Raw genomic sequence first — 26,793 nt, 5'->3', positions numbered from 1 at the left:
CTCCATACCCCAATTGACTAGCGTCGAGAGCTTCTCCCACCCATTGCAACCGAAGTGAAGGTATTAGGTGACTAGCGTCATCTGGCAATTGAAAGATGAAGTTAGTTTTCAATCCTAATAGCAAAATTAAGAATATTGAAAATATTAAAAATTATAATATATTTATAATATACATATATTTGATATATATATGATAATTTTTTAATTTGCAGAGCATTGTAAAGCGGTTAAACAAGCTGCTCTTATAAAACTGTTTTTATTTTGAGCAGGCAGCAGCAGTCTGAATACATTATTAGGTGTTCGACGTTAGGATCTAAATTTTTAGTTGATATAGGCAGGAACCAATTTCATTTCGGCCACGTTTTGCTAATGATTCATGCCATAAATAGCAGTGAGCTTGTGAATTGTATATTTTACTAGGGTTACCCATTAACTAAGTAAATATTGTAAAAATACTGTCTTTAGAAAGTATTTCCCGTTGTGTCTAGAAAGCAATATCCCGTTGCATTAAAAACTAACCGTGAATAATGGGCCAAGTCAAGTTGTCATATAGACACTGCCAAAAGGAATATGTTAACATATCCCCTTTTACACTAAACTTTATGTATTATATTGTAAGTGACTCTTTTGGAAAAATCGATTTTTGCAGTTACTCGAGCGCGTCAGATTATTACATGGGGAGAAACCTTGTATACTCTTTCTCAGAGGCACCTTCCAGTGCGTCACACTTTTTCGATTCCTTTCTAACGCATTAAGTTAGAAGTGACAGAAAAAAGGTACGTCCGTGATCTAATCATAGTTATTTATAACATTTATTCCAGTTGTTGATATATGGCGCTATAATCGAACAAAAAATGATTTTGCGAATTATATATACGACTACAACCTGTACAATTTATAACACTATACAAATTAAAGAAAATACCATTTAATAAATGCAGTAAACACAACTGATTTACCAAATTGCAAATAAAAGGGTTATACTGCAATACTCTTTTTATATTTGGCTGATTACGACTCTGACAGCTGTCACATTTAACTTAATTGTCATGTTAGAATAAATGTTATAGATGTGTATTATCACGGACTTACCTTTTTTTCGGTCACTTGTGACGTACTGAAAAATGACTCTGAGAAGGAATATACCCTGAAAATGTATCTCTACCATATTGACCCTTAATGCAGGGGAGTTCGTTAAGGGGGCCGATAAAAAAATTTATCCTTAGAAAAACTCAAAATCGTCAGACTAAGATAAGGTAAGTTAAGTACATGCAAAACAGTGTATATTTCAAAAATCTGACGATTTGAGCGGGGCGTAAGGAAATAAGTGAGTCCTAAAGTTTCACCAGAAAAAAGCGAATATTTCGCGAAATAAATGACAGATCGAAAAACTAAAAAGTACTTGCTCAATATTTTTCAAAAATCTATCGAATGATACTAAACACGACTTCCCACGGAGAGGGTTGGGGGATTAATTTAAAATTTTAAATACGAATCCCGCGATATTTCGCGAAATGAACATCAGATACACAATTCAATGTTTTTGAAAAATCTATCGAATAGCTGTCGAAAATCTATCGAATCTATACTTTTCGGTCTACTGCTATCGGTCTAATGATTTCGGCCTCTTTACAGTAAACCAGCTGGCAGGGTATGTGTTAAATAGTAGAGCATAAAGGAAAACGTATAAACACAATACCGTGAATTTTCAGTGGCACATGGGTCGCCGGTGGAAAATCAAATTCTCCACTTATATACTGGATAAATTTAGTCCAATAGGGATAACGTTTGACCTGTCATGGCGAGCTGCCCAAAATTTTACAGTCCGAATTTTTTTATTATTTTTATTTTGTGCCTAATTTTTGTCACCATTGGGTTGTGATCTGATCCTATGTTGGTACTTGCATATGATTTTGCAGATATAATTTAGTTTCATTTTTGATCTGATATTGACTTTATTTCCAAGTATGTAGCATTCTGTTTAACATTTTGAACAATGTATTAGCTATAACGAAATTATTGTTTTAGTAAAATTCGATAAGCCTGCCATCCCTTTCGTTTCTGTTGCACAGACCTTATCGTCCTCTCCGTTGTTCTACTTATTTTCCCCACCCTAAGTGAAAGGCCACCGGTAGTGATGTTGATATAGTTACTTTCGAGTATTCATTACAAATCGTTACTTTTGTATAAATTAATCGTTTAAAGTATTCGTTACTTTGATTACTTTGTTACTTTTGTATTTGAGTATTTACGGGTAATCATATCGATAATTGCATTTCTCGTACATATTTTGTATTAGTATTAGTAGGAGACTTTGATTACTATGATTACTCTTGTATTTGAGTACCGGTAATCATATCGAGAATCGCATTTCTCAGTATTTCGTATAAGTATAAGATCCGATATAACGACCTTCACCGATCTATTTAATGGATAGAAATTAAATGATATGTAATTGTTCTGTCCAGTGTCGATCTTCCCCGTCGGAAGCCCGTCTGGTACTCTCCAATAATATTTCCTGCTAGTGGTTGGAGCCGCTGGTTTATAATATACGTGAGGACTTTATATGCTGTACATAGTAAAACAGATCTTGAGCAAAGCATGGGAACACGATATTGATGTTCACAACGTGTTTGTAGACTTCAAACAGGCATACGACTCAGTCAAAAGGAACAAACTATACTATATATTGGCTGAATTGGCAATACCACACAAGTTAATAAGACTCATTAAAGCCACAATGGATGAAACTCAGGCATGTGTACGAATACAAAACCACCGGACAGACTTTTTTAACATTTCGCAGGGACTAAAACAGGGAGATGGGCTGACCCCAACATTGTTTAACCTGGCACTGGAGTATGCGGTTAGGCAAATGCAAACTGGACGAGGAAATCTACTGACCAACCGAACGGTTCAACTGGCCGCTTATGCTGATGATATTAATATTATGAGTAGAACATCAACAGGAGCACAGGAAACATATGCAGAGTTAAAAATACAAACAAAAATGCTAGGTCTGGAAATTAACACAGAAAAAACAAAAATAATGACTCAGACGAGAAGAAATATAGTCCCAGAAAACATTATACATGAAGATGCCATTGAAACGGTTGAAAAGTTTACATACCTGGGAGTAGAAATATATGCCGACGGATCAGAAGATGGAGAAATAAGGAAGAGAATAACGCAGGCAAACAGAGCTTATTTTGCCCTCTCCCATATATTTCGGTCAAAAAGTGTCCACCGAAATACAAAGATGAGAATCTATAAAACCTTAATTTGACCAATAACATGCTATGGCAGTGAAGTCTGGGTGCTGAAAGAAACATCCAAAAACAAACTCGACACATTCGAAAGGAAAGTACTTAGGAGAATACTAGGACCTGTGAGGGAAAACGGAATCTTCAGAAGTCGATACAACAACGAGCTTTATCAACTTTATAAGGAAACGCCCCTGTCAGACTTCATTAGACTACAAAGATTGCAATGGGCCGGACATGTGATAAGAATGGGAGAGGATAGGCTACCAAAACGAGCACTGAATGCTAGAATGCAAGGAAAGAGACCGGTTGGGAAGCCAAGAAAGCGCTGGGAAGACACAGTAAACAGCGACGCACAAGCCATTTTAGGAGTCCGCGTATGGAGAAGAGCAGCCACAGACAGGCAAGGGTGGAGGCAAAAAATAAAGGAGGCCAAGGCTCAATTTGGGCTGTAGTGCCTTAGAAGAAGAAGAATTGTTCTGTCATTGCTGCTCCACAATATCAGTTATCGCGAGTAATCTGTTTGCATCAATTAAGTGCCAAAAACAAACCCTCGAAACCCTAGATGACCTACCATAGCATCCAGGTGCTTCGGAGGTCGGTTCTAATTGCAAATTCGTGTTCAGTGACCCCAAATACCCCGAAATAAAAATATCTGGCCCTTAATAATATATTCATTTTAACATGTTTATAATAATCACCGAACTAGAATAATTACCAAAGTAATCACCGAAGTGCCTTTTTTTCTGTCATATACAATTTAATGCGTTAGAAAGAAATCGAAAAACTGTGACGCACTGAAAAATGCTCATGAGAAAAAGCAATGCATTTTTCGATGCGTTTTATACACTTTAAAATGTAATAATGCATTTCCAACTATTTTTGTTGTAGACCTTTTTCCAGACGTCATCCTAATTCTAAATACAATACAAAAAGTAGCAAGTCTCTATGTACCTACCATATTTAAAAATAGATTTATTCCTGTGTTTTTAGCGTTAAATGCCCTGGTCTATTAAAAACAATGCCGTACCTACATGTAAATTAAAGTTGATGATCATAGTCTACAAATATTATTATCATTTCTACATATTATTATTTTCCGGTCAATCTAAGCTATTTTGTTTAGGCCTGATAAAAATAGTGTGTATTTATTATTAAAATCTAATGTGTTGCATTTTTATTTTCAAAAGAACTAACATCTGTGAAATTCTGTGAATTATCTACCTCGACAAATCGTATAGACATCTGTTTCTGGGTGCATGCTTTGTTAAATGATATACCTCCCTCTGTTTTAGCTACTCCTCAGCGCCCTGTAATCCTGTAAAACTCTTCATAGCCTTCGCCCTTCATAGATAAAATTTTATTTAACTGTACTTGATACCGAACACTCGTGGAATACCGGTCCGACTTCGATATCAACCGAGTAGATACAATACTCAAAATCAAAATAGGTACTCGCTCTGATACGATTGGTACAAAGTAACGAAGTAATCAGAGTAATCAAAGTAATCAAAGTAATCAAAGTAACGATTTACCTCTCTGTATAGTAATCCGTTGATTACTATACGGTTGAGACCGGTCACGGTTGAGACCGTGACCGGTCTCAACTTGCGTAGAGAAGGGGCTTTGAATTGAGTAGGGGCCCTTCAGTATTTTGCGTAAGACAGACTAGGCGGGGAAGTCCTCAACCTCGACACGGCGCGACCCAATGGCTGATAGGGAAAGTTCCTGCAGATATGCAGGACATGTACGAATAAGGCATTGCCAAATAAGTACCCGCGGATCAACTGAGCATATGACATTAGGCAGCAGTAATGTCATTACTGGATTAAGGCTGTAAGAAAGTAAAAAAATCCTGTAGGCTTAACTCTAGATACTCACAGGCGCCATTCGCATTATGAGTTAAGCGGCTGTGACACTGCGATGGGGAAGGCAACGGGAAACCACCCCATAAATAATCCCTAGTTCATTTATCATGGTTAATGTAAACCAATTTGGAGAAGATACTGATCATGGACTTCAGATACCAAGATCCGGCAGGGGAGGAAGAACACGAATATGTAAGGCTTCCCAGGTCGTCAACCCACGAAATCCTTACCAATATTTAAACACTAATAGAGAAAAAATGTGCATGTGGAACGTTCAAAAACTCTGTACTTGGAATGTTCGAAGTATGTTTGAAGGGGGAAAAATACACAACACCATTCAAGAAATGAAAAGATTAAATATCGACGTGATGGGATTCAGCGAGATGAGATGGCCAGGCTCGGGACAGTGCTGTGTAGATGAGCATATAGTATATTATGCGGGAAACGATGAACCACATCACTGAAATGGCGTAGGCGTAATTCTGAGCAAAAATATTGCTGGGGCTGTGATCAGCGTGCTACCTCTCTCTGATAGAGTCATTCTCATGAAGCTGCAAAGCAGGCCAGTTAATACCAACATCATTCAAATCTACGATCCAACATCAGAAAAGCCAGAGGAGGACATCGAGGAGTTCTACCATCGTTCATACCAAGAAGAACGAGCTTACCATCATAATGGGTGATTTCAATGCCAAAGTGGGTAAAAACAGAATAGAAGACATTGTCGGACAACACGGCTTAGGCGAGAAAAACGAAAGGGGAGACCGACTTATCAAATTTTGCCGGGAAGAAGATTTTACTATTGCTAACACGTGGTTTAGACCTCCACCGAAACGACTTTACACATGGAAATCACCTGCAGATAAAGCCGACAATATCATCAGAAACCAGATAGACTTTATTCTCATTAACAAAAGGTTCAAGAACAGCTTGACTTCGATGAAGACCTACCCAGGAGCCGACGTCTCATCGGACCCCAACCCATTAGTGGGCCAGGTAGAACTCAAACTAAAGAAACTCATCAAAAGTAAACCTAAACAGAACCTGGATTATGACACTCTAAAAGACCCCGTAGTTCGTCAGAACGTAAGAGATGTAATGAGAGTAAAACTAGAAACCGCTAAACAACAAGAACAGAGTGTAGAACAGAAATGGAGTTATATCAAAGACGTCGTGCTGAATGCGGGAAAAGAACATCTGGGAAAGAAAACAAGAGTAAAAAATAAAGAATGGATGACTGATAACATTCTGCAGATGATGGATCAAAGGAGATTAATGAAGAACAGGGACGCGAAAAAATACCAAGAAATCAACCAAACAATTAAAAAAGAAATACGAAGAGCCAAGTAGACATGGATGCAAGAAAAATGTAAATTAATCGAGGAGCTCCAGGTGAAACACGATCATATAAATATTCACCGAAAAATTCGAGAAGCCACTGGTCAATACAAGAGGAGAAACACACACCTCCTCATAAACAAAGACGGGAACCTAGCGACGACAGTTAAGGAGAAGCTGGTGACCAGGAAAATGTACATCGAAGAACTCTTCTGGGACTACCGAGGCAACCTTCCAGAAATAAATTGCATGCCAGGGCCGTCAATACTAGAAAGCGAGGTGAAAGTGGCTTTAAAACAGTCTAAGAATGGTAAAGCCACAGGTCCGGACGAAATACCCGTCGAACTTATTAAGGTGATGAGTGAAGTAAGCACGAAGGAGTTAACTGAACTGTTCAACGCCATATACGATTCAGGTAATATCCCAGAGGAATGGCTATTGTCAACGTTTGTAACAATGCCAAAAAAACGGTCCGCGAAAACGTGCGAAGATTTCCGGACTATCAGCCTTATGAGTCATGCACTTAAGATTTTTCTTAAAATCATACATGCCAGAATTTACAAGAAATGCGAGGGAAATGTCGGTGAAATGCAATTTGGATTCCGCGATTCCATGGGTACACGTGAGGCACTTTTCACCTTACAAGTTCTACTTCAGAGATGCCGTGATGTTGGTTGTGATGTCTATGCTTGTTTTATTGACTACGCCAAGGCATTTGACCGTTGCCAGCACCAGAAGATTGTCACCGCCCTACAAAGAGTAGGATTAGATGAGAAGGACATTCGGATCATCATGAATTTATACTGGAACCAGCGTGCTCAAGTCAAGGTTGAAGACCAGTTGACCGACCAAGTGAAGATCATGCGAGGAGTAAAGCATTGCTGTGTGCTTTCGCCGACTCTTTTCAATATATACTCTGAGGAAATTTTTACTGAAGCCCTCACAAACCTAGAGATGGGGATCCGAGTGAACGGTGAATACATCAATAATATCCGCTACGCCGATGACACTGTATTACTAGCAACCAGCCTAAATGATCTACAGGCCTTACTAGACCGTGTGAGAACTGTGAACCTAACATACGGACTGAACCTTAATATTAAGAAAACTAAATTCATGGTTGTCAGCCATGTAAATTTAGATCCTGGGGCACTAATAACAGATAGCGAAGAGATCCAGAGAGTCGACAGATTCACTTACCTCGGAACAACCCTCAACTCACAATGGGACCACGCTCAAGAGATTAGATCCAGAATTGAAACGGCACGGTCTACATTTATCAAGCTGAGATCCTTGCTGTGCTGCAGTGATCTCAGTTTGGGAACCAAGATGCGGATAGTGAGGTGCTACGTTCTTCCAGTGCTACTGTATGGAGTTGAAGCCTGGACACTGACGCAAGCCACTGAAAAGCGGATTGAAGCCTTCGAGATGTGGATCTACAAGAGGATACTAAAAATATCTTATGTGGACTATGTCACCAACATTGAGGTCCTACAGCGCATGACAAAAGAAAAAGAAGTGCTTAATTTAGTAAAACAACGTAAGCTTGAGTACCTTGGCCACGTGATGCGGAACGAAGAAAAATATCGAGTTCTTCAACTCGTCATGCAGGGCAAAGTATTTGGCAGGAGAGGACCGGGACGCCGTCGTATCTCGTGGTTGAAAAACCTCCGACAGTGGTTTGGGATAACCTCCGCGGAGCTGTTTCGCAGAGCAGTCAACAAAACAATGATAGCATTGATGATCGCCAACATCCGGACCGGATAAGGCACTGAAGAAGAAGAAGTATAGTAATCGTTACTCTTGGTATTCGTAAGTAACGAGTACTTTGTAAAGAATAGTTACTTTTTCAACATCACTACCACACGGGCGATAATTTACGGCGCCGTAAGAACAGTAAACCCATTGGTTGACTAACTTCTCCAACAATTGTAGATGAAATAGGAGTTAGTCAACCAATGCCTCGTCAGTTTTGCTGCTCTTACGGCGCCGTAAATTATGGCCCGTGTGGCTTTAGCCTTAACGTTAAAATCTTCGATTATAATAATTATGGTAACATCCTAAAACAACTACCTGCACAAGAAAATCAATAACTCCCATTTGTTAGATAGTTAGTTAAATTCTCAAACATAGTCACCACTATAAGAACTAATTAAGTACACTCACCTTTTTCCTTCTCATAGCTTTTTTCTTTATACGTGGCGAACATTAACAATATATTGTAAAAAACCACCACAACCCTAAAAATATACATAGATGCAGGTACATAAAGACAAATAATTTAACATTTTTTTACAAAAATAACTTTTACAAAAAGATCAAGTTTATACTTAAGGGCATAGGTGCAAAATGTGGTCTGTCAAAATGTTCAATGTGTTTTAAATGTATTCATTTTTTTAGAACCCAGATAAAACTAACAAGCATTTTTGAAAAAATTTAACCCTTAAGTACTAACACACCGTCTCTCAGACAGCATCGCTTGTTGAACGTGGGATATTTCCCTTCCTAGAAAATTTTGAGGGTCACCCGTTTATGACTTTTCAAGTTGGGTTGTTATTTAGTAGTATTGAATTCGGCAATTTGCGGCAGGTTGTTATTCGAAAGATATTTAGACTCAAAGTGTGATTTCCGTCTAATAGACGGGGTGTTAGTGTTTGTGCCCAGTTAGTCATTAAACGTAATGTGCCCTAGTACGTCAAAAAGTTCAAATAAGGGGATAAAGGCTATGAGGAAACCCTTTTGAAATGACTTGATGAGGTAGAAGACGACATAAGCGAAGTGGGATCAATTTGTGATGAAAATGTTGCCACTGACTATTCTCCTTTTCATGAACATTTTTCAGTGCTTCACAAATTATAGAAAAAAAGGTAAGTCCGTGATAATACACATTTATGACATTTATTCTAACGTGACATTTTAGTTAAATCTGACAGTTTTATTTTCAATTTGGAATAAAACCAAATCAATTGTGTCTATTGCATTTATAAAATGGTATTTTCTTTCATTTGTATAGTCTTATAAATTGTACAGATTATATTGATAATATTATTATTTTATTTAATAAATAATTCTTTTTTGATTATGGCGCCATCTATCGACAACTAGAATAATCACCGAACTAGAATAATTACCAAAGTATTCAGAGACGTGCCTTTTTTTCTGTCACATACAATTTAATGCGTTAGAGAGAAATAGAAAAACTGTGACGCACTGAAAGATGATCATGAGAAAAAGAATACCACTGCTACACTGTACAAGTTTTAGTGCCTGTCAGTTCTTTTTTTGTTTTAATATTTTTTAAAAACTATTCTATTTTCATGTTTATTACTCTTTTCTTAACTCGATTATAAATTTTTATCAAGATTCTTTAATTTGTTTCATTTTTGTCACACTTCTTTTCAGGAATAAAAAGTCACACACACAATCCTTCCATTCTTGTTGTAATGTTTTTTATTTTAATAAATACAGAAAAACTAGATCAATTACTGTGCTGTTTAGATAAGTAATAATTTCAGTAAGTCATCGAAATATTTTTTTGCATTAAAATATTTAACAAATAAAAAATAACCAGTAAAATGTTAAACCCGTCTGTCAGGCGGTTAGTTAGTGTTTACGCCATCGATTTAAGATGTTAGTACTTAAGGGTTAAACGCAGAATGAAAGATTCTATTATTACCGAGGGCCGAAAGACCCTTAGCGTAACCAAAAAGTTTTTTTTTAATAAGATATTTGAAAGTCACACTAAATTTTTTTCACGCCTGTAAACATTAAAAAAGTTTTCATTACTTCGGTAATAATGTAATCTTTTAGTCTGCGTTTAAATTTTACAAAAATACTTATATTATTAGTTTTCTTAGGATTCGAAAAACATTAATACATTTAGAACACACTGAACTTTCTGACATGCGACATTTTGCGCCTATGACCTTAAAATGGTACTGATACACTGGTTCAACTACAGATGTCATTCCGTCGATAGACAAACAGTGTGATTTTCTGGTAGAAAAATGTTTCAAGCTATAAAATACGTCTTGTATTGAGCGGTGACAAACTATAAAGATAAATGCCACTCGAGCTGAAATACGTTTTATATAGTTTTTTTTTAGATAGTGCTAATTTGACATATTATAACGATTCTCCCGAAATATATTAAATTTTAATATTTTTCGAAAGAAAAGAAAGGTTTGCTGTGGTTATATTTGTTTCCTATTATCCAACGATAAGAAACGGGTAATTAATTTCTGTGCATTGCTTTCATTAAATAAGATAGGTTCAAAGTAAAACAGAAATGAGTTCTAAGTTGTGAAAATATTTCCAACAGGGAACGGACCAGGATCAAATGGTTTTCGGTATGCTACAGAGCAGTGTCCAACTGTAATGCAGAACGAGACTACAAACCTAATGCATCCGTACTACCAAGTAAGTCAAATAGATATTCAAGCTCCATCATCATCCTCAAATCAACGAATAGTAATCCAAATGATACCTATTGAAAATAATTGTCAAGAACAATATCAGATACAGCCAACAGTTACGTAACAGACCAACTTAAACTTTAATAACAATACAGAAACACAGAGTTAAGATGATTTGATGTCAGATGAAGAATATGAAGAGTCTCAAAATCTGAACAAACCCATGGCAAACGATCAGAACAAAAAGAAGAAGGTTTAAAAGTCCAACTTCAAAAGAAAATGAACATCCAGTTACACTCTCAAATAGGTTCCAGTCACTTCCACTTCTGTAAATGATACGAATAAAAGTCCACCAAACTGAAACCCCCCTCCAATTTTTATATATGGCGTGAATAACTATAGCAAAATGATAGATAGTTTAGCGCAAGCAGTACAAAAGGAGACTTACTATAATAAAACCTTAACAAACAATACAATAAAAATTTTCCCAAAGACACCTAATCCTACAGAAAACTAATACACCACTTACGAGAAGAAAACATCGTCCACCATACATATCAACCTAAGGAAGAGAGAGGCTATAGGGCAGTTATTCGAGACCTACATCATTCTTTTCCGATAGATGAAATAAAAGCGGAAATCCAGAAAAAGCGTCACAAAGTAAGGAACGTTACAAATGTCAGACACAGATTGAGCCATGAACCATTGCCTTTATTTTTTGTCGACCTCGAGCCTCAAACGAACAACAAGGAAATATTTGAACTGCAGTATATGCAACATTGTAAAATAAGGGTGGAACCACTGAGAATTAAAAGAAATATATCACAATGTACACGATGCCAAGAATATGGCCACACTAAAACGTATTGTGCAAAACCATATAATTGCGTAAAATGCGCTGGATCACACAACACAAAGGATTGCAAGAAACCAAAAGCACGCCATCAATTTGCACTCATTGCAACGGAGATCATCCTTCTAATTATAGAGGATGTTCTGTTTATTGTGAACTACTAAATGCCAGATACAATGACAAATCAAAACAAATCACCACTCAAAATCCTGTCAATACTGCCAATGTATATACATAGCCATAATTTCAATAGGATCAGTTATAGAGATGCTGTCATTAGAAACATAAATGAAGACAAGAGAAATAACAATGAATTAGCAGATCAACTATCAAATTTCCTAAACGAATTCAAAAATATGTTCTCTCAACTCTTAAACCAAAATAGCATGATTTTAACCATGTTAACCACAGTCATTAACAAAGTAACAAAATAATGACAAAGTCGTTACGAATTGCGTCGTGGAATGCTAATGGCATTTCAAACCATATACTAGAAATATCACTATTTTTATATATACAGGGTGAGTTTTTAATGCGGGATCGATCGATAATTCCATTACGGTATAGAATATCGAAAAAAGTTATTTAGAAAAAATGTAGGCAATAATATTCTCCATGCTTGGAAAATATGTCCATTTCTACAGGGTGATAATAACAGCGTGGTATGTCAAACATATAATTTTTTAAATGGGACACCCTATATATTTTTTCATATTTATATTCCCCTTATAATTCTTGTTCATATAATATAGGGTTTTGCATTACTATACAGAGTATTTAACAAGTTATGACCATTTTTATTTCGAAATCCCTATGAGATTAACACCCTGTATATAAGGAAGTAATTCATAGACAATAATTTGCTTTATGTAGTAAGATAAACAATATACTGTAGTTTTTAAATTAAGTCCAATTGAAATCATTGACGAATGTTTGTATACAGGGTGAACTACAAAACCAAATTACGATTTTCTCTATTTTTTTAAATGGATCACCCTATATTTTATTTTTCAGAAATACTGTATTTTTATACTCTTTCATTTTTATATAGCATTCCCTATATCTAAACTTATTACTTCCGGAGATATTTTTAGTTTTCTTCAACTTTCGGGAATACATTCAATTTTTCTAGTAGAAATAAGTTGGCATTGAATGATAATTAAACAAAATTATTTTTATTCAATAAATAACTAACACAAAATATAAACCATAGCAATATGCAATGAATGTATCAATAAATGTGATATTAAAGAATGATCATATTTCCCTAATATACAAGAATTATACAATTCCTACAAAAAAAAATATAGGTATCTTGTGTATAATAAAATTACAAGATTATTTTTATTTAATAAACAACTCACACAAAACATAAATCAAAATAATATACAACTAATTTAATAGTTTATAGATTATTATATCAACAGCATTCTAAGCCAAGAAGTTTTTAGTAACACATTTCTAATTGCAGATTGTGACCCGCAGTTATTAATAGTAATATAATTTTCATATTAAATTTCATTAATATGCATCAAGAAATCCGTACTTTGTTAACACTCAAACTAGGTGATCTATAAATGTTTAAGGTGATATTGTTAGAGATTGTGTGATTGGTCCACATTTTTTGACGGTTGAGGTTTTTATACGACGGTGCTCCAGTTCTTCCAAAATTGATTTTTTTCAAGTGGGGCTATATAAAAAACCTTGTATACCAGAGGCATCCAACAACGCTTGATGATATGAAAAATGGAATAAAAGAAGCTTTTAATAATATTGACTTACAAAAATATTAGAAATGTGGCTCGGTCATTTGAATATCAGTTACAAAATTGCATAGACGTTGAAAGTGGTCATTTTCAACATTTAATTTAGACTTATATCCTTAACATCACATTAATTGGTACATTCATTAAATTTTGTTATGGTTTATTATTTTTTTGTTAGTTATTTATTGAATGAAAGTATTTGTTATATTATTACATAATACTTATTTGTTAAGTTATTTCTATTTATAAGAATTGAATGTATCCCCGCAAGTGAAGAAAACTAAAAATATCTCAGAAACTAATAAGTTTAGGTATAGGAGATGCTATATAAAAATGAAGGAGTATCATAAATACAATATTTAAAAAAATATATAGGGTGATCTATTAAAAAAAATTGAGAAAATCGTAATTTAGTTTTGTAGTTTAAAAGTGCTTATAAAAATGAATGTTCTACTAAAAAATTCTTGGCTTAGAATGCTGTTGATATACCAATCTAAAAACTGTTACATCAGTTGTATATTGTTTTAGTTTATGTTTCATGTAAGTTATTTATTGAATAAAAATAATCTTGTTATATTATTATATACAATACAAAGTTTTTTTGTAGGAATTTTACGATTCTTGTATATTAGGGAAATATGATAATTTCTTAGTATCACATTTATTGGTATATTCACTGCATATATGCATGGTTTATATTTTGTGTTAGTTATTTATCTAATAAAAATAATTTTGTTTAATTATCACTCAATACTAACTTATTTCTACTAGAAAAATTGAATGTATTCTCGAAATTTGAAGAAAACTAAAAATATCTCGGAAAGTAATCAGTTTAGCTATAGGGAATGCTATATAAAAATTAAAGAGTATATTAAATACAACAATTTTGAAAAACAAAATATAGGGTGATCCATTTAAAAACAGAGAGAAAATCGTAATTTGGTTTTGTAGTTCACCCTGTATACAAATATTCGTCAATGATGTGAATTGGACTTGATTTAAAAACTACAGCATATTTTTTATCTTATTACATAAAACAAATTATTGTCTACGAATTACTTCTTTGTATACAGCGTGTTAATCTCATAGTGATTTCGAAATAAAAATGGTCATAACTTGTTAAATACTCTGTATAGTAATGTAAAACCATATATTATATGAACAAGAATTATGAGGGGAATATAAATATGAAAAAATAGGGTGTCAAATTTAAAAATTATATGTTTGATATACCACGCAGTTACTGATCACCCTGTAGAAATGGACATATTTTCCAAGCGTGGAGAATATCATTGCCAACATTTTTTTGAAATAACTTTTCTCGATATTTTATACCATAATGGAGTTATCGACCGATCCCACACTAAAAACTCACCCTGTAAATATATATATATATATATATATATATATATATATATAACACCGGTTTATAGCGTCCTGGGCCTTCTGGTTCCTATTCTCCAGCCGCGTCGATCTGTCCAATCTCTTGGTCGGAGATCTCGAGATCTCTCTCAGACATGGCTTTCTGGATTCCACTTATCCAGGTTGTTTTCGGTCTACCCCTTTTCCTTCTTTCCGGGGGTTGCCATTCCATTATTAGCTTTGGGAGTCGATGCTCCTCCATTCTTTGTACATAGCCATACCAACAAAGTTGTTTTTGTTGAACTTCTTCAATTATGTTTGTTTTTCTATTCATAATATCTCGTACCCGTTCAATCGTTATATTAGAGAGTCTGGAGATGCAGGCCGATCTTCGCCAGAAGTCCATTTCCAGTGCGAGTAACTTCTGTTCTGTTCGCTTAATCAGTTGCCAGGTTTCATGTCCATACAGTACCACGCTTTTAAAGATGCTATTATAAAGCTGTGTTTTCTTTTCTTTTGATATGGTTTTTGACCAAATTAGTGATTTCAAAGCTCCTATTACCTTCTTTCCTTTCATAATTCTTTCCTCTATTTCGAATTCCCTCCTTCCACTTTGTTGGATTCTCGTTCCAAGGTATACATAATCAGAGCTTGGTTCGATAACCATATCATCCTCTAGTCGTAACTCACTTTCCTGTCCTCCTATACACATATATTTGGTTTAATTTATATTAATGTATAGGGCCCATTTTTTGTATTCTCCAAACAGCCGGTTTGTCATAAATATTAGATCATCTTTATCCTGGGCAATCACCACCTGATCGTCAGCAAAATGCAGTGTGTATAGTGTTGAGTCGTCGTCTAGCTGTAGTCCCATTCCAGAACACGATTTCAGCCACTTATTCAAGAGCTCATTTATAGAGATTTTAAACAGTGTTGACGATAAGCTGCATCCCTGTCGTAGTCCCTTATTCACCATGAATCTATTCGATAATCTGCTGTTGATTTTTATGTTTGCTTGGATATGGTTATAGAATTTTTGCACTGCTTATATTAAAGTTATATTAATAGGGGATTTTTCCAGGACATGTCATAATTTACAAAGTGGTAGGGTATCATATGCCATAGTTAGATCGACAAATAGTAGATGTATTTCTCTGTCTCTGGCTACTTTTTTTCGTTGAGTTGGTTGATCGTGAAGATGTGGTCGATACAGGATCTTCCAGCTCGGAATCCTGCTTCTTTTTCGATCTCTAAAAGTGCATATTTTTTTTTCTATTTGAGTTTTTAGAGTTTTCCCATATAATCTGCTAAAGGTGCTGGTTACAGTAATACAGCGATAGTTCTGGCAGTCTTCCTTGTTGCCCTTTTTGTGTATTGGGGTTTTCCATCCTGTTTTCCAATTTTCTGTTATGTTTTCTCCATTTGTGTAGTTGTTGATAATTATGGTTATTACTTTGATCAATTTTGTAGTTCCACTTTTTATAAGTTCCGCTGGGATTCCTTTTGGACCACATGCTTTTTTATTTTTTAGTGATTTAATCATTCTCTCAACGAATTTGTCATTTAATTCTACGACTTGACCATTTAAATTGTAGTGTTTTGGTGATGTATTTATGTATTCCTGTCTATTTTCTTGAAGTTCTTCTTTGTAGTGCGTTTTCCATTTTTTTAAATCAATCATTTGAAGGTTTGTATTATTTATGTTTTCATTTCTTAGATTTCGAATAAATCTCCAAGCTTCTGAGGATCTGCTTCCACCTAGATGGCATTCCACTTCCCTACATCTCTGTTCCCAGGTATTGTTCTCATTTTTTGTTAAAATTTTTTTATATTTGATTAATTCTTGGCGGTATTGGGTTTTATCATATGCGTTTTGTGATTTTAACCATTTATGATATTTCTGTTGTTTTATTTGTTTCTGTTGTTCAAGTTCATTGCTCCAGATTATGTTGTTATTTTTCCTGGTATTTGTTACCTCCTCCATGCCTAATGCATGGATCACTATTTTTAAAAATGAATATAGACATTCCCTTAATATCTGAAAGCGATGCCACAGAAAGAACGGTTACTTAGATACCTTACTATACTGTGTACTACGCAAACCATCCAGACGGAGGAGCACATGCAGGTTCTGCCGTTATTATTAAATCAAAAATTAAACACTATGCAGTCCAACCGTACATCACGGAAAAAATCCAAGCAGCAATCATTAAACTCGAAACAAGTACCTCTCTCAGTGTAGCATCTATCTACAGCCCACCTAGACATCCCATTTCAAGCGAATAGTATCATGATTTTATACAAACTCTTGGATCCAAATTCATAGTAGCAGGAGACTGGAACGCCAAACACACCACATGGGGTTCCAGATTAATAACGCCTAAAGGTCGAGTATTAATGAATACTATTCAACAAAATAACTTAAGATATTTATCAACAGGAGAACCCACATACTGGACTACGGACCCCAACAAAATCCCAGATTTGATAGATTTTGCTGTAAAAAAGGAATATCTGACATCCATAGTGCAATAGAGTCAAACTTCGATTTAACATCAGACCACAGCATAATAATAATAGCTTTAAGCCCACACATAATATGGAGAAGATTACCACCCAAACTGTAAACTAAAGAAACAAACTGGGATATTTTCCAAAATTCTGTAAATACAAATATTAGACTAGATTTTAGGATAAAAGAAGATTAAGAGGTAGAGGAAGCAGTAGACTATTTAACAACATTTTTACAAACATCAGGGTGGGAAGCAACACCGCAGAGTCAAAGAAGTGTGCAAGAAAATTTGTGTCATTTGCTACCAGACTTTCACCATGTAATCAAGTCACACCACAGCTCTGATGTTACCTAGGGCATAATATTAAAATAGTTTAAACATCCATGCTTTAATTAGCATTTTCAACTGATGTTTCCTTAACGGACCACTTATACAATGCTTTGACCCACATATTTTTGTTAAACTATATCTTGGTGGTTAGCATGTAAACTTCACGTAAGCACTGACGATGACTGGTAAACCAGTCGAAAACTAGTTATGTGATTGTGATGTAGCCCTTTTTAGGGATTTAAATATATACCTCTTATAAAGGATTTACTATTTTTTGAATTACAAAACTGGCTCAAGTGATGGAAAATAAATATTAATGCCAGCAAATCAGTACAAATTACTTTTAAAAACAGAAAATTTACATGTCCTCAAGTTTCTATAAATAATACTCCAATTCCCATCAAGCCAGTTGTCAAATACTTGGGATTGCATCTGGATGAAAAACTCATATGGAAAATACACATCAAAATTAAACGTAAACAATTAGATCTTAAAGTAAAAAATATGAACTGGCTATTTAACAAGAAGTCTCAGTTATCTCTTGAAAATAAACTGCTTCTGTACAAAGCTATACTTATACCAGTTTGGTCTTACGGAACAGAACTATGGGGCTGCAGTAAACCTTCAAATACGAAGATACTCCAAACATTCCAATCCTAAATTCTCCATATGATAAGTAAAGCTCCATGGTATGTATCCAACCAGACACTCCACAATGATCTGGACATCCCACTAATCAAGGACTCAATAAAAAATCGTTCAATAAAATATAAAAATCGCACCACAGACCACACCAACGAATTGATAAATAATTTATTCACCCAAGAAGACTAAAGAGAATATGGCCAGACGACCTACCACAATAAACAATAATACTTAGAGAACCGTCACTGGATGGTACTTAACTCACCTTAATTTACTTTCAGACTATTTACTTATTACTTTGTGTTTAGAGTAGATTGTAAAAACGCAGTGTACCAAAAAAAAATATAGTTTTTTAACATAAAAACACGCTCACGTCATTTAAGATTTCTGACATTAAAGCAGTCAGAAAACAGAAGAATATGACTTTTCATCATGATCATGACCGTTTCTTGTACAGTGAGTAGCTAGACATCATTACTTTTTGTTTACTGTACAAATAATATCTATAATATTATTATTTTTTTATTCTAATTAATGATGTCAGTTGGTTTAATTACTTGCAGTAAGTAGTTTTATGTATGTAACGCCTCAATTATCTCTTGGTATGTAAGAGTCTTCGGATCTTCCGTTTTTCTGAAAATCTAATGAACTTTCTTATTCGAAATAGGACTTATATTTTTTGCATTTAAGTCTTTAAGAAATGATGATTATTTTTTATGTAATATTCACTATACCTAAATGCCGTAATTTCTTCGTTATTGCTATATTTATTTAACAAAAAATTTAAAACAAGTTAAAAATACCAATTTTTTTCGGCCTGATCAGACATTATTTTAGGTTCTTTGAATCATTTTAAATAAAAAAGGTCCCTTGTAATTATTTTCCTCTAAAGTCGATCGTTTTTGAATTTTATACAATTTTATACTGAAAAAACGAAAAATGACAGTTATCAAGGCTCAAAATCCCAAGTAAAAAATATTAGTTTTGTAAATTCAAGTTCAAACCTTATTATACGCAGTTTGGGCTTATTTCATTTTAAAAGATTGTTTTTTAATTGTTATTTTTTTTTTTTTTTTTTTTTTTTTTTGAAAAATGGCTTTGGCAGAGCCAATTAGCCAGTTTTTATTGTTAATTCAACATGATCGCCCGTTCTCTCATAAGCAATTCATTTACACTCTTCAAGTATCGTAATTTTTTTTGTTTTCAGAATTAAATTGTTTATAACTTTAGAGAAGAATTTTAAATAACATTTTTTTGTTAAATTAATGTAGCAATAACTCCGAAATTGCCGCATTTATGTATTATTACATAAAAAATAATCAGTCTTTTTTAAGGACTTCAAAACGCAAAAAATATACAGAGTGTCTCATTTGAAATAAGAAAATTCATTAGATTTTAAGAAAAACGGAAGATCTGACAACAATGTAAATACCACCATAATATCGGCCGTATCACAATACCTTTACACATCAAAATTTATAAAAATGGTCCAAGCCGTATCTAAGATAATTGTGGCGGTCCATACATAAAATTCACTCTGTATATTCATTTTTCATCTGTTTTAAGACATTTATAACTTCCTATATGCGTTTGCTTTATTCAGAACAATCTACGAATGTGCCCAAGAAAAGAGTGACACTTTTATTTTTGCAGTATTTTTTATTTAATTTTATTACTAATATTTAAAATTAGATCGTTAAAGCTATACCTAACTCTTTCGTTATTTCATCTGTATAGTGTTACAGCTCATAAAAAATACATTTTTTTTAATATTCAGTAGACTTAATACGCTATTTTGTGGAGCTTCAAAAACCTTTGTAACTGACTGAAATAGTTATTGTTCTAATTTTAATAGTTTTTTCATTAGATCCGCAAAATTTCTAGCACTAATTTTAAACGTCCTTTCGCGATACTTCTTTTTGACTTATGACACTGTTGGAGCGGAGGTGCGATATACTATGATAATATTGTCGTTAACTAATATATTTTGGCAATGAACGAAAACCCATTGATACCATTAATTAGAATAAAGAATTATAGATATTATTTTTAAAGTACACAAAATCAAAGAAAATATCTCTGACAAGAAGTAATGATGCATAGCTTCTCATTGTACAGGAAACATGGCCATGATAAAAAGTCATATTCTAATGTTTTGGCAATGTTCTGACGTCAGAAATCTTTAATATCGTAGACCTTTTTTTGTAAAAAAAAACTATATGATTAAAACGTTGTATGTGCCAACCTTTACTTGCACTCTTGAAACAAGCTCGGAGATGTCCCTCACCTTGAGTATTGTGAAAGAGAAAGCCGTAACGTTGTATGTGATATCTTGTCAATTGCGACAAACAATCTACACAAAATAGAAGCACTAGAATTTACGCACGTGGCGCCAAAAAACGTGTTTTAAATACACTGACATCTAATCAAAACTATTAGTAAAGGGAGCAAAACAGAGGACTTAGCTCCAGCAACAGATGCCTTTTCCAACATTAACTCCTACCCAAATATACTGAAGCCGTTAGCTTGCCTGTATTAATATACGTATTCATTTACAAGACTCATGTTCCTCTAGAATGAACCGTCGGGAAAAGGGGATAACGAGATAGCTTCTTGTCTATCTGTAGAAATATAGTCTAAAGGTTTTGTTACAAGTAGCAAAATAGGATTCACGACAGATAAGCAAAAGCTAATCCTACGTCATAGATATAGATGATTGTGGTGGTGAAAATAACAAACAGTTTATACTTGCTATTTATCTCGTTTTGATTGCATAAGGTTTCTTTTCAGTAATTACTCATAAATTTTCTGACAGGACATAACTTTCTGAGATGCTAGATCGCGTGATCGCGATCTTGCCATTATTAAGAACGTATGCCAAGGCACTTATACAAAAAACCTCATTTAAATTATTACCAATGCTGAAACGCAGAACCCATTTTTAGTAGTGAATCTACAACATTTCTTGACTGAATGAATCTAGGTAAATCTAAAATAAACATTAATAAATCTCTACATGAAGACACACACACACAAGTCAAAGCAACAAAAAGAAGATCCAAGTAGCACATAACAACTGCCTCAGACAAAATGCAAGCGAGCCTAGATATGCCTTTTTTGGCCTTTGGGAACTGCGTCCATTTAGCCAGAGACACTTCTTAAAATCAAATCCAATAGAACAATCAAGGGTAGGGAAGGGAAAAAAAGCTTCTCGCACCCATTTCGTTCAGAGACTTAAAACAAATAAGAATACTAGGTATGATGGAGAAAGAAGCCAAAACAAAGTTTGCTTAGCTAGATGACCACCAAACTGGATCCTGCAAGTAATATTAAGTTATGATGTGTATCACAGGTCGAAGAACAGAAGACCCAAACAGCAAATATTAGCAAATATATAATAAAGTCTAGATAATCGTAGCTCTATCAAAAGAAGAGGATGCGCTCACATTTGACATCGCAATATATTTATTAATGTTGATTTTACATGTTTCAGACAGCCCTCAAAAAATCTACAAGGAATACAAAAAACGGCTTCTGCCGTCAAAATAATCAATAAAACGCTAACAGTAGGCGCAAGTTGCAAAAAATCCTAACAAAACCCAAAAAAAAACGGGCAAAAACTGGACGTAAACCGGAGCGGTGACTTGAGGCTAGTGATGTTGATTATAGTTACTTTCGAGTATTCGTTACAAATCACTACTTTTGTATAAAGTAATCATTTACAGAATTCGTTACTTTGATTACTATGATTAATTTTGGTACTTTTGTATTTGAGTACCGGTAATTATATCGAGAATCGTATTTCTCAGTTGGTAGGTATTTTGTATAGGAATTCTGATATAACAACGACTTTCACAGATATGTGTAAGGGATAAATCGTTACTTTTGTATAAAGTAACCATTTACGGTAATCGTTACTTTGATTACTATGATTACTTTTGTTATATTTGTATTTGAGTACCGGTAATCATATCGAGAATCGTATTTCTCAGTAGGTAGGTATTTTGTATAGGTATTCCGTCACACCCTTAAAACGCTTCATACCGATAACGATATTCGATAACACTCGTAAAATACCCGTCCCATCCGTTACTCGCTGGGATACGATTGGTATTTTTTATAGAAAGTACATAATACATTGGTCGTTATATAATTATACAATAATATCAATATGTTGTAGATACAATCGTCGTTACTCGCTCTGATACGATTGGTACGAAGGACTAGACATGACTATTCAACCAGAAATTCTACCTTTGACATATTTTTACCGATCCCGTCCAGTGAGTTAGTAAAGAAAGCTTTAATATATTCTGCAAAAAACTATACAACCATCTCAGTAATCAGAGTAATCAGTGTAATCAAAGTAATCAAAGTAATCAAAGTAGATACAATAGTCGTTACTCGCTCTGTTACGATTGGTACGAAGTAATCAGAGTAATCAAAGTAATTAAAGTAGATATAATATAGTCGTCACTCGCTCTGATAAGATTGGTACGAAGTAATCGGAGTAATTAAAGTAATCAAAGTAGATACAATAGTCGTTACTCGCTCTGATACGATTGGTACGAAGTAACGAAGTAATCAGAGTAATCAAAGTAATCAAAGTAACAATTTGCCTCTCTGTAAAAATGTAATCGTTACTTTCGGTATTCGTAAGTAACGAGTACTTTGTAACGACTAGTTACTTTTTCAACATCACTACTTGGGGCCAGAGCAAGCAATATAGTTCGAATATAAGTCACTAGAGATACCTGGAATCGAGCGCCTCCAGCTAGCCTTTATTGATCGGTGCAGGATTTCGTGTGGGAGTCCTTATACCCAGGACTCCTTATACCCAAGCACTTTGCTGATAGACGCGGCCCCTATAGTGCATCAGACTGCTAGGTGCAGGAAGTTGATGGTCTGGAGCATGAGAAGATGGGCGGGGTGTAGTGATTCTTGCTTACATGAGTTAGTCCTTATCGCCCCAATGAATTGTACCACCCTAATGTCATTCTCAAAATGTGAGAAAGCCTCTCAGGCTGGGTTAATCACTATTGCTTGCTTGAGTGTAGTGATCATTTCTAATTTTATTGTGATTTATCTTAACTTGGCAACACCAACGTGAAGAAAACCAATAAGTCAAAAATACGTTTCTAAATTTTTGGAATTCATTTTTTGTACATTCTTCTTCTTCTTCTTCTTCTTCTTCTTCTTCTTTTATATAGGCAGTACTGCCTGTTTTTCTTCAACGGTGCCTTTCATTCTGCCCCTAAGTTGCCATTCCATCTTTTCCTTGGGCATCCTATACTTCTCCTGCCTAACGGTGACTTGTCTCTGGCTATTCTTACTATCCTTGATTCAGACATCCTGCTTATGTGTTCATTCCACTCTTCTTTTCTGTTCTTTACCCAGGTATTTATATTGTCTACCCACATATGCGTCTGATTTCCTCACGTCTTACCCTATCCTGTAGTCTTTCTCTAGCAATCCTTCTTAAGATCTCTTCATTTCATTGGTTTCCAGATGTCTTCGTGTTTTGCTTTTATCTGGTCTTGTTTCGGCCGTGTAAGTCATAACTGGCCTAATAACTGGCTTATATATTCGGACCTTTGTTTCCAATCTTAGGTGTTTTTTTTTCAAATTGTGTCGTTTAGGGATCCGGTCGTTCTACTGGCTTTAAATATTTGGTCTTTTACCTCTTCTTCGATATTGTTGTCGGCTGATAGATTAATTCCCAGATATTTGAAAGTCATTAATTGTTGTATAATTTGATTGTCTAACTCCAATTTGCATCTTATTGGTTCTTTGGCAATTACTAAGCTTTTTGTTTTTGGGCTGATATTTTCATATTCATTTCTTTTGCGTTAATGTTGAACTCGTGCAATAATCTTTGTAGGTCGTCGTTACACTCTGCTACTAACACGGTGTCATCAGCGTAACAGAGTATTTTTATCTCTCTGTTGCCCATTTTTACCCTCTTTTTTTCTTCACTTGTTTTATTATTGCATCCAATATTATGTTAAACAGTAGAGGGCTTAGTGAATCTTTCTTGCCTGATTCCTGTGTTTGTTTCTATGGGTTCTGTTATTATTCCATTGACTTTCATTTCTATTTTATTTCTTACATATATGTTTTCTCTCAGTTTTATGATATTTAGTGGTAAATTTTTCTCATATAGTAGGTGTATCACATCTTTTAATTGGATTCTATCAAACGCTTTCTCTAGGTCTACGAAACAGAAAAAGGCTGGTTTGTTATATTCTAATGATTTCTCCGCTATTTGCCTTATCACAAAAATTGCATCGTTACATGATCTTTCGCTTCTAAATCCTTGTTCATCAGATATATTTATGCACGCCATTATTTTCTCCATAAGTATTTTTGTTGTGAGTTTCAGTATAGTGCTCAGTAAATTTATCCCTCTATAGTTACTGGGGAGTGCCCTATCACCTTTCTTAAATAAAGCTATCATTTGAGTGGATCTCCATTCTTCTGGAATTCTTCCTGTATTCATTATTTTACTTATAAGGATATTCAGTTCTTTGTGAAGTCTATCTCCTCCGTATTTTAAAAGTTCATTAGCTATTCCATCTTTCCCAGGAGCTTTTCGATTTTTCATCTTTTTTAAGGTGTTCTTTATATCTTCCTCTTTAATTTCTGTTTTCTCATCCGATTCTAATCCTGGTGTTTCCAGTTCTTTTTGATTAGCTGTTTGATAGAGGTCTTTTAGGTAAGTTTTCCATGTATTTGTATCAATATATTTTACTTCTATCAATTCCTTCATCTCTGCTCTTTGACCTCTTATCATGTTCCACATTTCCTTTTGCATCCCATAAAAGTCGTGCTCCATCTCTTTTGAAACTGCTTCCCAATGTTCTGTTTTCTTCCTTCTTACTATTGAGCTTAATTCATTTCGTACTCTTTTATATTCTTTATTTTGTCTCGTTCTTTTGGACTTGTATTCTAGGTAGATTTTCTTTTTTTCTTGACATTTTATTTTTATTTCTTCACAGAACCATGGAGTTCTCCTTTTCTTTCGTATATGTTTACTTATCTTACGTTCTCCAAGTGTTTCCGTTGCTGCCATTTTGATATTATCTCTGATCTTCCTCCAACTTTCTTCGATGTCTACATCCGGTGTACTGTAGTTTTCATTCAGTACTTTTGCAGTCTTCTCTGGTATAGATCTCGTGTTAACAAGTCTCGTAGCCGTTCAACCTTTATTCTTGTCTCACATTCAACAGGGTTTTCTTTCCTGTTTCTTTGTAGCTCTATTCTGATTTTTTCAAGTACTAGGTTGTGATCGCTTCCAATATTAGCTGCACTTAAACATCGTATGTCTAGTACTTGAGAGTGGTGGATGTTTCTCTTTGTCAATATATAATCAATAACGGATCTGTGTCCTCTTGTACTTTGGAATGTATATTTTTGTTGATCTTTGTGTCTGAAAAACGTATTGTTTATTCAAAATTCGTGCTGAGAGCAAAAGTTAATAAGTACACTCACGGGCACAAAAAACCGCCACCCCAAAAATGGGTCATTTTTAATGTCTTGTATTTATTAAACATGATGTCCGATCTATATAATTCTTTTAATGTGTTATTATAGCCTTATTCTTTATCAATATCGTTGTAATAATATTGTTGCTAGACAGGTACATTGTCATTGTGTACAGGGTGTACGAATCAAACTGTGTTTTTTCTCAAACTTGGGAACACCCTGTGGAATGTTCTAGCTTTTATAAAATACTGAAATTAAAACCCAACTATAGCCTCAGGTTTTCCTAACATTATGTTTTTTGTTTCATTCGCTTATGTTGGATAATAAAAAAGTTAGTCACTTTAACAACTACCCCTGTTTTGCGTCAATACAGGGTGTTTTTAAATAAGTACGGCAAACTTTAAGGAGTAATTCTACGTGATAAGATAATGACAGTTTGCTTTATAAACGTACGCCCGTAAATGTTTCGTTTCCGAGATAGGGGGTGTTGAAATTTTTCTTACACACTGACGATGTATTTATTGCTCTTAAACGGTTTGTGATATGCAAATGAAATTTGGTAAATTTTAAGAAGTAGTTATTGCGCATTTTTTCGCATAAAATTAAGAATTTTATATTCACCATTGGCGTGCATACGGGTATAAACATTTTATATATATCCCGTATGCACGTCAATGGTGAATATAAAATTCTTAATTGTATGCCAAAAAATGCACAATAACTACCTAATAAAATCTACCAAATTTCATTTGCATATAAATGAAATAATACGTAAGTATTATTTAATAAATATAATAATATAATAATAAATAATAAATAATTCATCATACGTCAAAAAAACGTCAAATAAGAATCAGATATTTCAAAGTGCTCCCAAAAGAAATCAATTTTCAATAAGTTTGTATTTAACTGGAAACATTTAAGTAATTGATAAAGGTAGATTTACTGTTAT

General features: G+C 34.3%; 1 protein-coding gene across 5 annotated transcripts in view; it reads right to left on the bottom strand.

Moving 5' to 3' along the window:
- LOC114343304 (nose resistant to fluoxetine protein 6-like) overlaps positions 1–26,793 on the bottom strand; it is a 175,635-nt gene that overhangs the window by 95,755 nt on the left and 53,087 nt on the right. For all 5 annotated transcript variants that reach the window (XM_050649803.1, XM_050649800.1, XM_028294114.2 and 2 more), the window contains exon 4: positions 8,636–8,709. In XM_050649803.1, coding sequence (XP_050505760.1) covers positions 8,636–8,709 — 74 coding nt within the window. The remainder of the gene's footprint in view (positions 1–8,635; positions 8,710–26,793) is intronic.

Source organism: Diabrotica virgifera, chromosome 4 (genome assembly GCF_917563875.1).
Source record: "Diabrotica virgifera virgifera chromosome 4, PGI_DIABVI_V3a".
NCBI lineage: Eukaryota > Metazoa > Arthropoda > Insecta > Coleoptera > Chrysomelidae > Diabrotica > Diabrotica virgifera.
The sequence above is the reverse complement of the archived record's forward strand: the minus strand, read 5'-3'. Positions and strand labels throughout refer to the sequence as shown.